The following is a 14,881-nucleotide window of genomic DNA, read 5'->3' as shown; positions in this document are numbered from 1 at the left end:
AGAGTGCATGCTCAGTAGTTTTGGCGCACAGGCTTAGTTGCACCGTGGCATGTGGGATCTTCCTGGACCAGGGCTCGAACCCGTGTTCCCTGCATTGGTGGGTGGATTCTTAACCACTGTGCTACCAGGGAAGTCCCTAAATATGTATTTTTAAAGTTATATTTAATTATGTATTGGGAAGTGGTACTATAAGTGACTTATTGCCTTTTTTAGTTCTCTCATTAAGATGACGGAGTTAATGAAGGAGATAAAAATCTACCACTACAAGAAAACAGAAAGGTCCACCCTCCATTTCTGAACCTCTGGTTTTATATAAATGTAGAACTAATTAAAACTGAGGTACAGAAGCCAACTAGCTCCTGTTATTTATTGCCAACTTACCAACTATTTCCATAATTATTTATTGCTACAGATAATATGTGGAAGCTCTCCTCCTAGCTCCCCTGCCAGCTCATCTGGGTTCTTACCTAGCCATAGTGAAGTTTTGGTAGCTGGAAGGGGCAGGGTGGGTGGGCAGATAAAGTATCAGAGAATATGTATTGGATGTATTTTTTTTGACCCTCTAAATTCACTTCCACCTTTCTAAAACCTTCTCCATTCTCTTTTCTTCCCCAGGAGGCTATATTGAGAGCCTCAACATAATCCCTTGAACTCTGGATTTCAGTTGGCTTTGGCCAATGAGAGGCACTGGCAAATGAGAGGGCAGGAGCAAATTAAGGCTAGGGTATTATCCTTCCAGTTTCTGCAGGGGTTGTACCCAGATTGGCTGTATCCCTATTCTAAAGATGACACCTCCTTTGAGGCTTCCTTTTCCATTTATTAAGCACTGTTCCACTTGACATTAAGGCTTGTCATAACAGTTTGCTACTGTACTGCTGACCCCATAATTTTGTGCTGTACCCTGTTCATTTCCCTAAACTCTGCCCACATCACTGGAAATAGTCTTCTTGTCCCTCTCTCTTCAGATTATTTCAGATGAGTATACCATCTGTTTCCTATCAGTATCCTAACTGATACTAAAAATAGTATCAGAAGTAGCTTTAGGATTCCAGAATTAGGTTGCATATTTGTATGCACAGATAACCTCATTGCTGGGAGTAAATTGAAGATAGTTACTAAAATGATCATAGGTTGTAGGATGGGATTAAGTTCAGGGAGGGCAAGACTAGGAAATTAAATAGTTGTAGCATTTAATCACTGGAGGGACAGAAGTTATTTTAAGAGCTCTGGGTCATGTGGCTTCTTTTAACAATACTAGAAAATATTCCCAGGGAAAAGGAAACATTTAATTGTGTGAATATTAAGTTCTCTCATTGAGATGAGAAAGGGGATGGCCACTATATTGCAACTCCCCTCAACAGTGGCCTTGAAATCAGGAGATCATTCTAGTGAGTAGAACTTCAGGCTGGTTGTCCACTTAGCATAGAAGGAGGGATGGCCTGAGGTATAAATTTATACTAATTTATGGTTGGGTAGCCAAGGACTTAGAACAAGATTAAAAAAAAAATAAGGAACCAGGAGAATATGTGGATGAAACTCTTAGAACTGGCACATGACAAGGGTATGTACTTTGGAAGAGGCTCTTTAATCAGCTGGACAAGATGACCCATCCTGTTAATGTTAGCCAGCCTCTCTCTTTTTCTTCTAACCACCCTAATTCTTCCTCAATAAGCTCATGTGAAAAGTGGCCATGGTGACAGTAATGGTGACTTTGCATGAGTGTAGTAACATGGACTTTTTCACACTAAGGACAATCTCTCAACAAGAATATTTACTAGGATATGAGTATTACTACTGCTGAGTATCCAATTCATCAGTAGTAGAGGTCAACCCTGAGTTCCCGATACGACACATTCATTGGGAGACAAGCTGTCATCAGGTTGATTACTTTGTTATTAGGTTGGCCCTCTTTTAACATAGAGATTTGTCTTTATAGGGAAAGATACTTATTCTAGGCAGGAATATTTCTTCTGTACTATCTTAGTCCATTTGGGCAGCTGTAACAGAAATATTATACACTGGGCTTACAAAAACAGAAATTTACTTCTTGCAGTTCTGTATGCTGGGAAGTCCAAGATCAAGGTGCTGGCAAATTCAGTGTCTGGTGAGATCTTGCTTCCTGGTGTCCTTGCTTCTCCCTGTGTCCTTACATGGATGAAGGGGCAAGAAGTCTATCTGGGGTCATTAATCACATTCATGCAGACTCTACCCTCATGACCTAATCACCTCCCAAAGGCCCCACTTCCTAATACCATTACATTGATACAAAATAATGTCACAGCTGAGAAAATCCCCCACAAAATTATGGCCTGAGCATTACTGAAGACAAAGGATGTTGAAACTGCAAAATAACTGTGAGTAAAAAGGGAAAAATCAACAAATCCCAGCAGAGGATCCTTCACATTTTCATCTCACCCTGCCCACTGCAAGGCTTGTAGTTTGCAAAGGCCGACCAAGAAAAACCACAGGGAAGATAGAAGACAAAGTTCTATCAAAGCATGATTAGGTATGATCACTAGAAGGGTAATACACACTCAATCTGAGAGTTCAGAGAAGGGACTATAAGAAAAAGATTACCAAGTATATGTGATTTAAAGGGTCACATACCCAGATACAGTGTTAGTTGTGCAACTTAAAGGGCCAGGCTTATCCTAAAGAATTGGGCACATGATTTAAAGGGGCAGGAATGATTTCTAAAAAGAGATGAGATTTAGAGTGATGTCTTCTAAATGCATAGTTTCTGTTGGAGAAACAAGCTAAAAAGGAACAAAAAATTACTCTTTGCCACCTGAATGGACAGGGGAAAAGTGGGGAAAGGAAAAAATTTAGTATCCTGCAGGACAAAAGAGAACCACATAACTAGAGAACTCACAACCACTCAGTTTCAGCAAAACAATAACAAATTAACAGAAAATGCTCTTTCTTGCTTTGTTTAATCATGGCTTTCTTTGTAATAAAATATACAAAGTTGAAAATTTTCATTTTCTCTATTAAAGTGTTGAAGACAGTGGTGATAATGAACACTGGCAGCAGAGTTGGTGGATTCATTTTGTTATTATTGCAGTTATTGCATGGTCTACATTAATACCATTTTCATGCTTTCCACATGGTATTCGAGGTGACTATAAAATATAATTCATTAAATTAAAGGACAGTGTATTCTTCATCCCTACCAATTCTCAGAATATGGCTGAACTGCATTTCTTTCTGTGTACATTTCATTCTGTCATGGACATACAGTGACATGTGCTAGTATTATTTGAACAGATAAAGCTGCATGTAGCCAAGTATTATTTTATTTATGTACCAGACTTTCATTAGTACATATTTTTGCTGCTTGTCATTCCTCTTTAAAAATGCTTTATATCTAAAATTCAGAAGTTTTCTTAAAGAAATAAGCATATTTAAACCTATTTACCTATCATGATTTAAGGCATGTATTACCCCATAGAATTGTTGTAAGATAGAGTAATAACTATTAAAATTCTTTTGGAAACACTAAAATATACATGTAATGTTAGAGAAATCAAATACTCTCCTAATGGTAGTACATTTCATTGGCACAAAGTATTTTTAGTAATATCAAAGTTTGTGCTTTTATATTTTAGGTCTATGCTGTTAAATACTGTAGTCACCATATGTGGCTATTTAAGTTTTAAATTAAATTAAAAATCCATTTACTCAGTCATAGGAGCTACATTTCAAGTATTTAACAGCCACAGTACAGCTAATGGCTACAGTATTGGAGAATACAGATATGGGACATTTTCCTTATCACAGAATTTTCTTTAGGACAGCACTGTTTTAGAAGAATGTGCCTTTTAGTTAGATTGACTTTAGCAATTCAAAAACAGCTCACTTGCCATTTCAAGACAAACTGGGTGTATTGGCATGTGTATGTATGTTTATAATATGTGTTTTAGTTATTTGAACATGTCATAAGATTCTTTTACTTGTTAACATATAGGCACAGCAAGGATAAAAGCCAGAGAAAGTAAACAGCCTCATTTGTTGGACAGAGATCAAACAAAAGATCAGGAATTTGGAGCTAGTATCAAGGATTTATTTGCTACTTTTGGGGTAAAGTAAAATATTTTACATAAACACATTAAATTGACATGTACAATTCTTTTGTAGTGGATTTAAGAAAATAACTATAAAGTGTTCAGCTTAAATCTGAGTGGAACTTTTGAAGTCTTAATTAACCTACTCATTTTATAGGTAATGGAAAATAGGACCCATTTCACCTAAGTGGCATCACCAAGAACTTGATTAGTGTCAAATACTGGTACCAAGTATTTTTCTTTCTTCTATTGCTTTTAATTTGACTTTTATATTATATTGAGTTTATTTTCTCCCTGCATAAATAAATAAGCCATTTAATGAGATGACAGAGGGGGCTTCCCTGGTGGCGCAGTGGTTAAGAATCTGCTTGCCAATGCAGAGGACACGGGTTCGATCCCTGGTCCGGGAAGATCCCACATGCTGCGGGGCAACTAAGCCCATGCACCACAACTACTGAGCCTGCACTTTAGAGCCTGCGAGCCCCAACTACTGAAGCCCTTGGGCTTAGAGCCTGGGCTCTGCAACAAGAGAAGCCACCGCAATTAGCAGCCTGTGCACCGCAACGAAGACCCAACACAGCCAAAAATAAATTAATTTTTTTAAAAAAAGATGACAGAGGTATTAACATTATCTTTTTACTATATTTAAATAACTTAGAAAAGAATTTTAGAAGTTAACAAATCTTCTCACAAACATCTTTTTTTTTTTCATTTAGAAATGTTTATCTTTATTTCAGAATGACCTATAGGACCTTACCCAGATAAAGGTCCTGTCAGCCCTTCTCACAGGTTATGACTGAGTTTTGCTTCTATGGACCCACCAAAGCAGCAAAACTAATGAACATCTTATTTTATGGAAAATAATCTCATCTCAGTATCAAATGGAGAAGAACACTTCGTTTTCTGGGTGAGAAACACAGCCTACAGTACAGACATAGTGGGGTTAAAAAAACCCAACTTCTAGTGATTCTATATTCAATTTGTTTTCTCTTTTCCTATTCATAACTTCATCCTTTATGTTGTCTGAAGAGCTGTGTTTCTCACATGTAGGTTTTATCAAGTCATTTTCCACAGTACTTGGCAGGTGAATTTCACACTCTTTCAGTGGGACTTTGAAGACCCTTCACAATACCATCAACTGAATTTTCCTACCTCATCTCAGAAATTTATCCCTATCTCCCCCACTTGCTCTTGCCTGGACATATTGGGTACTTTTATAATTCTCTACCTTTGTAGATGCAAATCTCTCTACTTCAAATGTTCTTCTCTTTCTTCTCCATTTGAGAAGACCTCTTTGTCAAATCTTACCTTACATTCCTAGGCAAAATGAGTTTCTCTCTCCTTAATGCTTTCATAGATGTTTGTTCAAAATATCATATCATATAAATGTATATATTGGATGTGTACAGATAGTACTTTTTATTATATTAGTTTAATTCTTCTTAAAATGAATAGATTTGTTGTATAAAATCAGAAATTTTGTTTACTTGTTTTCATTCAAACACAAAAGTGTTTATTTTTAATCAAATCATGAACTCTTCCCAGTAATGGATTATATTTCATTCAGATTTTTATTTAATTTTAATTTTTACAAAATATTTCGTGTGTATATTTTAACAGTACTGAAATAAGTTGGGTATAACTTTTTCACATTGTTAAAAATTAAAATACAGTTGTTGAAATACACTTTTCAGAAAATTTAAACATGATTTTTTTTTTTAAATTATTGCTAGGCAAGAAACAAAAACAAGCCAATTCCAATATTTCTTTCTTGGAAATAGAGTGCTTTGATTGCTAGTGTTAGGATACAAAATAATATAATGTCCAGTTAACAGTCTTAGACTTATGACTAACACCTGTCTGGGTGGGTAACTAGAAGATATCTTAATCTTTTTAAAAGTTTATTAGAAGGGACTTCCAGAATGTCAGAGTGAGGAGCTTAGAAATTCTTAAGCTCCAAAAAACAGTAATTGAAACTGGCAAAATTGTCAACAACCATTTCAAAACTCTGGAAATTAGATTACAGTTTGAAAATCACTGATTCATCAAAGATTTTTCTACTTACCCTAATTCTGAAAGCACAATTACAGAGCAGGTTCTGCATATGTCATTGGCTTGTAAACTTAGTTTCTGATAGGTGCCTGTCCTAGGAAGAAGGAAGGTTACAAAAACCATAAATCACCTTGTGAAATTCCTAACACACTGCCACAAAGTGGCCAAGAGCAAAACAGTAGTCAAGATGAAATTTCCTTGCTTTGAGCCCACCTGGACTTTATATAAACAATAATTTGAGAAATTCTCATTTTCATTTATCAAGTACAAATTGGTGTGTAATTTAAATGGAATAACTTGTTACTCTTAAAAAGTTAAACTATTTTTTTTGTTACAACCTGATAGACCCATACCCATTTAATTTTTTAATGATTACAAGCTAACAGTTGTTGAAGCCCACCATTTTTAATGATTCTTAAATAGTTTGGGGGACATTTATGTGCCTTAGTTTCTCTTCTATAAAATAATGGTAATAGTAGTGCATATCTTATATACATACTTAGAATTAAACATATTAATAAATGTAAGGTGCTTAGAACAGTGCCTGGCACATAGTAGTACAATATAATGGATTGTTATTTTAGTTTTTCTTATTCATCTCTTTTTAATTGTGTAGGGTCACTGTGTTTGGTATTTGTATGGTCAGGCCACTCAAGGTGGCTGTTCTCTGGCTCTCTGTACATTCCTCTGCTCCACCAGTGCCTGCTTCACCTAAACCCTACTCACCTGACTGACCTTTCTACACATTTGCCCCAGGCCCAGCTAGTGACCGTTCTTATCAAAGGGGCGGTGAGGGGCATGCCGCTGTGCTAGTTTGCATGGTAACCTGGTGAGCCAACCTGACTCCCCCTATAACTGGCAGTCCCCGCCCCTCCTCCCCACCCCCGCACCCCCAGCAAAGCCTGCTGCCATGTCTTGTCTGCTGGTCTGCTGCACACGACTAGATGTCGCTCCAGGACCTTGCCTCAGACATGTAAGCTCCCCCATCCATTAAACCATTGATGTCTCTGTCAATGACTCCAGGCTTTCTTCAGTCTTAAAGCTGGGCAGGCACCGGCCTTATAGGCTTGTGGGGTGCAGCCCAACAGTATTAAAGATAAACTAGTAAATAATACCCATGCCTTTATGGAACTTATGGGTCTCAGATTTAAAAAAAAAACAAACCCACAGATTAAAAACAACTGATTAACAACTGAGTAGAGAAAATTGTGTGAAACCTGTTTTAGATGAGGGGTAAAGAAGGCTTCACTGAACAGGGAGCATTTAAATGGAGGAACCTAAAGCATGAGAAGGAGCTTACTATGTGAAGAATGGTCGTTAAGAAAATTCCAGGCACAAGGTACACATGTGGAAAGACCTTGAGGAAGCAAAGATTTGAGTATGTTCAGTTTAGAGAAGACCTCTGTGTTGGAGCATAGTTACTTGGTGGGGAGAGTGATAGAATGATAGGTTGGAGAGACATTCAGAGGCTAACTCATGTCTTTGTGGGACAGGGTAAGAACTTTAGATTTTATTTTTAATGCAATAGGAAGTCACTAGTTTATTTTAAGTAGGGGAATAATATGAACATAATATAAATTTTGTTTTAGGAACTTTTAAACTTTGTGTAAAAAATGGATTAGAGTGGATTAAGAATTGAAAAGTCAGTACAGTTTGAATGTTGTTCCAGGAAGTTTTCCGTATGTGCCATAAAAAGTTGAATTTTTTATTCAGCTGTAGCATATGAGGACTCAATTTCAGGAGCCAATTAAAGAATCACTTGGCATTCATAAAATTCAGGGCTACTGATAATAATTTATGTAGGAAGAAAAAAGTAGACATTCTAGGAAGCAACATGATCTGAGCTTCTGGAGCCATTACAAAGAAAGAAAAATAAAAAGCCTAAAATATGGGGACGCAAATGTTCTAAAATCCAGGTACCTTATAGACATGTAATGTTAAGATTCAATAGAAAAGCCCATACATCTAGGCTCTTGCCTTTAACATTATAGCAGGCTTGAGTTTCAGAAAGAAAACAGAGAGATAACGGGCCTACAAGATTTTAAAAATTTGCAGTGTTTGCTTTCTTCCATAGTTTAGCACCTGCCAAAGATGAGTTTCTTAGTAGAGCATATCTGTTAAGCCATGTTGGTAAAATTAAAGTAGAGCATGTCTTCCCTGATGATAAAGGGTTAGCCATTGTTCTCTGGTGGGTTGGTGTTTACTTGTGAGTCAGTCAAGCAATGAAGATTATAAAGGAATTCAAGGAAGCAAGAGCAGTTTGTGCAGTGGGTAATGGTTATAATCTCTCCTCAAGTAAGGGCTAGAGAGTCTATGACTTTCTGGTAACGAGTAAAAGGTAGAACTAACTGTGAGTTTATGCTTCTCTGTGGTAGATCTAATAGGCAGAGAGATTTTCCTTGTTAGGGTCTGTTACTTTCATTTAAGCCCAAAAGTCAGGTTGCACACTAGAGACTGACCCCCAGAGAGTAGCATCCTATTTTCCTTGATGAAAAGCCTTAAGAGAGCCAGCTATAGCCTACTCTTTGTGTTCCACATATATATTCAAGAGTTAACAAGGCTAATGGTGAATCAGGTCTCCCCTTATCCATAGGTTCTGATCTGTTAGCAGGCCTACCTACTAGTAGGACCACCCAGTGGAGACAGTATATAGCATTTACTGCTGTTGAGACCTTATATTGATACAAATATTTCTTTGATTCTGAGATACACTTTTTCCCCTGGACATTTTAACATCTTTGAAATTGGGTAGGATCTTAAACTTATGGAATCTTGAAATAGCTGTAAGTCAGAATGTAATTGTGACATAGTAGATATTGCCTGATATAGCAAACTTGGTCATGACTATTCATATTATTATTACTTTGAGTTATATACATTAGTGGTGCTGTCCATATTGAAAGAAACTGCTCTTTAACTCTTCAAAAAGCTAATGCAATATTTAAGCATTGAATTGTAAAGTTAATATATATATACAGAGAAAGAAACAGCAACAGGATATAATTTTTTTTTTTTTTTTTTTTTTTTTTTTTTGCGGTATGCGGGCCTCTCACTGTTGTGGCCTCCCCCCGTTGCGGAGCACAGGCTCCGGATGCGCAGGCTCCGGACGCGCAGGCTCAGCGGCCATGGCTCACGGGCCCAGCCGCTCCGCGGCATATGGGATCCTCCCAGACCGGGGCACGAACCCGTATCCCCTGCATCGGCAGGCGGACTCTCAACCACTTGCACCACCAAGGAGGCCCAGGATATAATTTTTGATACTAGTAAAGCAAATACTTGCTGTTGTAGGAATGATCGCTAGTTCACATTTTCTTGCAAAGAAATAGTCAAGTGTTTTATGGGACTAAAGTAAAGAATTCCCACAAGTAGAGATAGCTTTATTGTTCTTTTATTGAGATATCTGCAAAAGGATTGCCTCCCACATGCCAAGTTGTGTAGCTGAGTCAGGAAAAATTGGCATTATTTGCAAATGATCTGGATGGTAATGGGTTAATATCCAAAATATATAAATACCTCAGAAAACTCAGAAAAATTGACATTGTATCTTCTTAATAGATATAATGTATTTCAAAAGCTGGTGAGACTGAAATCTGAGTAACGTAGGACTTTCCTTAAGGCGTTGTACCATAATGTGAGTGGTAGTGATTTTTTTTTTTACTTAGAAGTACATAAAATAATGGTGTCTCTTACAGTAGATGGCATTGGCATTTTAGATTCAATGAAATATGGTATTTCAACCTTTCTGAGCCTCGCTTTCTTCAGCCAAGAAATTGGTACAATAATGGTACCTTCCTCATAGGAATGTAAAGTGTACAGATCAGTGCATAGCCCATAGTAAAAACTCAATAAATGCATAAATAATATGAATTGAAATATTTCTGATTTTAGATTAGGGAAGGAAAATGCACAAAAAAATTAGGGGAAAACATCATGACAAGATTTTCCTTTATCTTGATAAGAAGTGTGGGTTATCAACTATAAAATAAGAAAATTAAAGACTAGTGTGAGGAACTTCATTTACTAAAGACCTATTGTCTTTCTCCTCTATTAATCCTGTAGTTCAGTACCTCCTGGTTCATGACACTTAGTTGGTATTGTTTGCTTGAAGTCCAATGACTGTTTAGAAGCTCCTGATATAAGGACTAATGGAAAATCATTCCAGCAAACAGATCATTCCAGCCAGTAAAATGTATCACCATCATTATAAGACTTACTAATACTTGGTTGAAATACACACCTCCTGATTTTCTACACATAGTTTTTTTTTTTTTAAGTCTTCTTTACTTGTCATGAGTTTTTAATAAAGGGAGCCAGAGAAGTGGATATTTTTAAATGGATTCTCCCTAGTATTACTGTATTTCTTGCTTGGCATGATATATTTTAGAAAATTCAACAAGTAAGGAAAGAAAAGAGTTTTATTAAAATGTCAGTAAAGATAATTTTTATAGCTTATTATTTTTATTGAAATGTAGTTGATTTACAATATTATATGGTTTCAAGTGTACAACATAGTGATCTAATACTTTTATAGATTATATGCCATTTGACTGGGGCTAAGATCCACAGTACTGCAAGATATGGCTGTTGCACACAACTGTCTCCTACTGTGCGGAACTAATTCAGTTTCTCCCTTTGTGTATCAACAACTACCAGAATTAAGCCTAATTTTGCTACATGAAACCACTTGGATACCGATTTGTATATCTGGCCTTCTTCTTTGCCTCCTGTATTTTATATCTAAGAAAAGAAATGGGTTGATTTTTTTAAAGCAGGAACACCTGGAAGAGAATCCATGGTATTCTGAGTGTTTGCTAGGCTCACAGTCCCTTTCTGAATAAAGTGCCCAGAAGTGTTTCCTTGTGCATTAGTTGCCTTGTTCTGTATGATATATTCCAAAAAGCCAAAAGTAGATCTGGGATCAGCACTTGAGTCCAAGATAGTAATCTTTAGATTTCCCCAAAACCTATTAAATATCATATCTTGAGAACAATGACCAACAGAGACACCTTGCTGTAAACCAACTAATCTAGTCAGTTCCTCTCTCTTGTGGAGTATATACATAGGAGAAGGAGAGGGAAACTCAAGCAACACACCTTTGGTAAACTGACGTAGAGAAAATGAATGAGCAAAGGCCATTGAGATAAAGAAGAAAATGGAGAGAGAATAGTCAGTAGCCAAAATAGAAGCAGACATAGACACAATAAGCTGACAGAAAGAAACTGAATATTTGGGCCTTTGAAGCAATCAAGATAAAGCAACGGAACTCCCACTACTGAGCAGACAAGATAGGCTGCCATCTTATTCTGAATGATGGTTCTATTTCTTTACGAGCTCTGAATTGTTTAGCTACTGAGAGAGTGTTTGGGCTTTCTTAACTTTCTGTGTAACATTATGATAAGTTACATCAACTGAATTAGACACTAAGTCTGTTCATTTTAATCCTAAACAGCATAAACACAAAAGTTATCTCATGCATTGGTTCTCAGATTAACATCATCATCATCATTTGGGAATTTGTTAGAAATGTAAATTCTTAGGCCCCATTCCAGACCTACTGAATCAGAAACTCTGGAAGTAGGACCTGGCAATACATGTTTTATAACTGCTCTCCAAATGATTTAAGGCTAACTAAAGTTTACAAACAACAAATTTAGTAATCTCATGTGATTACTCTTATTTTATAAATTATCAAACTGATGCATATTCTTTACTGGGCACCTACTATGTGCCAGAAATTATATAAATTATTACATATATGCAATTCTCATAATCACCATAAATATAGATATTATCATTTCTACTTTACAGATGATGAACCACTAATTTAAAGAGGATGAGTAACTTTTCCAAAGACATGTATATCTTTGGACACACACTTACATACACACACACACACACACACACACATACAGGTGGCCGAATTGAGGTTAAGAATATAAGAATACCTCATGTATTTTACTCTCAGGCCATTGCTCTATCTACTATTACATAATACTTGCTGAAAATGAGATATGTAGAGATTGTGATTTGCTCATTGTTGCTCCAAAAATCAGTTGCAGAGCCAAGACAAAAAAACAGATTTTCTGTTTCTTGTTTTGCTTGTTATATCTAATACAGACTTCCATTTCATACAACATCATGGAATATTGCTATAACTTTCATTAGAATAAGGACTGTGCTTAATATTCAATTCTCAATAATTATTATGAATAAATCAACATTTGTGAACTAGAAGGACCTATAAAAGAGGTGTAATCCACTAATTGAGCAGTATCTGAATGTGCAACATAAATATAAAATTAAAAAAAAAAATTCAAATAAGACTTCATAAATATCTATTTTTAAAATTAGATAATAAAGTAAAAATCACAAAACTATAAATAATTCAGAAGTACTCAAGAACTTCATGAAAAAATTTAAAACTCTATGTAACAGTATTAGAGGAGACTAGGATAAGTTGAGAGATATACAATTTAATGAATAAAATGACAACTTTCATATATGTGATTTCTTTCTCAATCTATGAATTCAATGTGATGTAATCAGTACTATGGCAAGAATTTTATTTTTTTAGTAAATGACAAATTGATTCTAAAATTATTATGGCAGAATAAGGGCATGAATAGGTAAAACAGAGTGTTGATCCTAGTACACATTAAGACAGGCTATAAAGCCTTAGTAGTGGAAAAAAAAAAAAAAGGTAGCATTTTCCTAGTACAGATAAATAGGCCAGTGGAACAGAATAAAGAACACAGCTACAGATTAATGTATCTAAGAACTTGTCATATGACAGAAGAGGCACTTCAAGGATAATTGTTCAATAGGTGTGATGACTAACTTCGTTCTCTATTTGGTAAAATGAAGTTGGCTCTCTACTTAACATTATGCAAAAAGGTGATTTCTAGGTTAATAGAATGTGACTAGAAAAAACAAAGTTAATGTTTAAAATGAAAGAAATACCTTGTGACATAGAGGTAGGAAAAGGTTAGACAAGATTCCCAATAGCGTCAAATATTGGCTGATAATTTATGGATTAGCTTACATTAAGTCAAAGATTTCTGTTCAATGAAGGAAGCTATAAACAGTGCTAAAAGGTGGGCAACAGATATCTAAATCCAACAAGAGATTAATATTTGGAATAAACAAGGAATTCTTGGAAAATCTACACAAGAATTTCAGGAAGCCTAATAAACATGCAAATAGCCAGTTCATACACACAAAACAGTCCTAAATAGCTAAGAATTATATCAAGAAATGCTCAGTTATATTTGAAATTAGAGAAATACAAAATATAGCATTGTAGTAATATACATTCATCAGCATGGAAAATTTTTGAAAGCCAGCCAATATTAAAGTGTTTGTGATTATGTGGGGTGTGCCAGTTATCTATTGCTACATGACAAACCTCCCCAAAACTTAGTGGCTTAAAATACTAGAGCATCCGTTTTGCTCTCTGTGTTTTGTGCAGAGCTTACTCTTCTCAGCTCTACTTGTGGTCAGTTGTAGTGAACTAAGTCTGGGGGATGGAGTCATCTGAAGACTTGTTCACTCAGATAGTAGCTTTTGATCCTGGCTGTTTGCTGGAATACCCGCACATCGCCTCTCCATCTGGCCTGGGCTTTCTCATAACATGGTAACCAAGTTCCAAGGCCAGAGTCCTGAGAGAATGAGAGTTCCCAGCAGAAGTCATATTATCCTTTTATGACCCAGCCTCAGAAGTCTTGCAGCATTACTTGCTTTGCTGAGGCAGTCGTAAAGCCCTTTCGAAGTTCAATGCCTCTTTCTTGGAGAATAGCAAAGTTCTGGAAGGGGATGTGAAGTCAGAAATATTGATCTGATGAATTTTAGAAAGTATCAGTTGCTACATGAAGAAAATGGAACTATCTTATATTATGGTGGGACTATAAACTGATAATTCTGGAGAAAAGATTTGGAGAAATAATGGAATGAAGTATACCAAATTCCAATGCCCTAGCAAACCCTTTCTAGGATATGTACTTCCAAAGACACTCTATCCTATTTCCTTAAGGGTTGCACAGGGATGTTTAATGTAGCCTTGTCTGTGCCAGTAGGAAGTTGAAGTCAGCCTAAGCATGTAACCCTATGGGAGTGGATAAATATTGTGGAATTACACTATGTAATGTTAAATAGCACTCAGAAGATGAATTCGATGAATATGCAGAAAATGATTAGATTTTAGAAATTGTGTTTAGGGCTAGAAAAAGAAATTTTAAGTTTGTTAAAAAATATATACAAATATAAACCACCACTAAATAGTTTAAAGGATACATACATATTTAGGAAATACAGAAATTAGTTTGAAGGTTAGTGTTTTAGTTCTAGCAGTTCTAGCAAACTGCCAGATCCCCAAGTAAAAATAGGTGGTGTGGAGATCAAATAACAAAAATGGTTAAAACACTACATGTCTTTTATGGTACGTGTATATTGGTGAATTTTAAATTTATATTTCAATTTTTATATACATATATATGTATTTTCAGTTAAGATTGAGAAAGCTAAACTTTTTATGGATTGGTCATTAACATACTAGTGGGTATATCTATTCCTCTTTACCTAACAAAATAAAATAATTCATATGTAACTTACTTCTATTTCAGATTCTGATCAAGAATCCAATGTTTGTGTACCTGTCTCTGTCCAGAGCTTCAGAATCTTTAGTTATGATTGGAGCATCTGAATTTTTGCCTATATACATAGAAAATCAGTTTCTATTAACACCCAGTGAAGCAACTACACTTGCAGGT

At 35.8% G+C, this 14,881-nt stretch overlaps 1 protein-coding gene across 1 annotated transcript in view; it reads left to right on the top strand.

Annotated features, from left to right (window-relative positions):
• SLCO6A1 (solute carrier organic anion transporter family member 6A1) overlaps window positions 1-14,881 on the top strand; it is an 88,711-nt gene that overhangs the window by 22,330 nt on the left and 51,500 nt on the right. The window contains exons 5-8 of the mRNA XM_060094371.1: window positions 182-192; window positions 3,005-3,118; window positions 3,968-4,080; window positions 14,735-14,879. Of these exons, the coding sequence (XP_059950354.1) occupies window positions 182-192; window positions 3,005-3,118; window positions 3,968-4,080; window positions 14,735-14,879 (383 nt within the window). The remainder of the gene's footprint in view (window positions 1-181; window positions 193-3,004; window positions 3,119-3,967; window positions 4,081-14,734; window positions 14,880-14,881) is intronic.

Source organism: Mesoplodon densirostris, chromosome 3 (genome assembly GCF_025265405.1).
Source record: "Mesoplodon densirostris isolate mMesDen1 chromosome 3, mMesDen1 primary haplotype, whole genome shotgun sequence".
Lineage (NCBI taxonomy): Eukaryota > Metazoa > Chordata > Mammalia > Artiodactyla > Ziphiidae > Mesoplodon > Mesoplodon densirostris.
The sequence above is the reverse complement of the archived record's forward strand: the minus strand, read 5'-3'. Positions and strand labels throughout refer to the sequence as shown.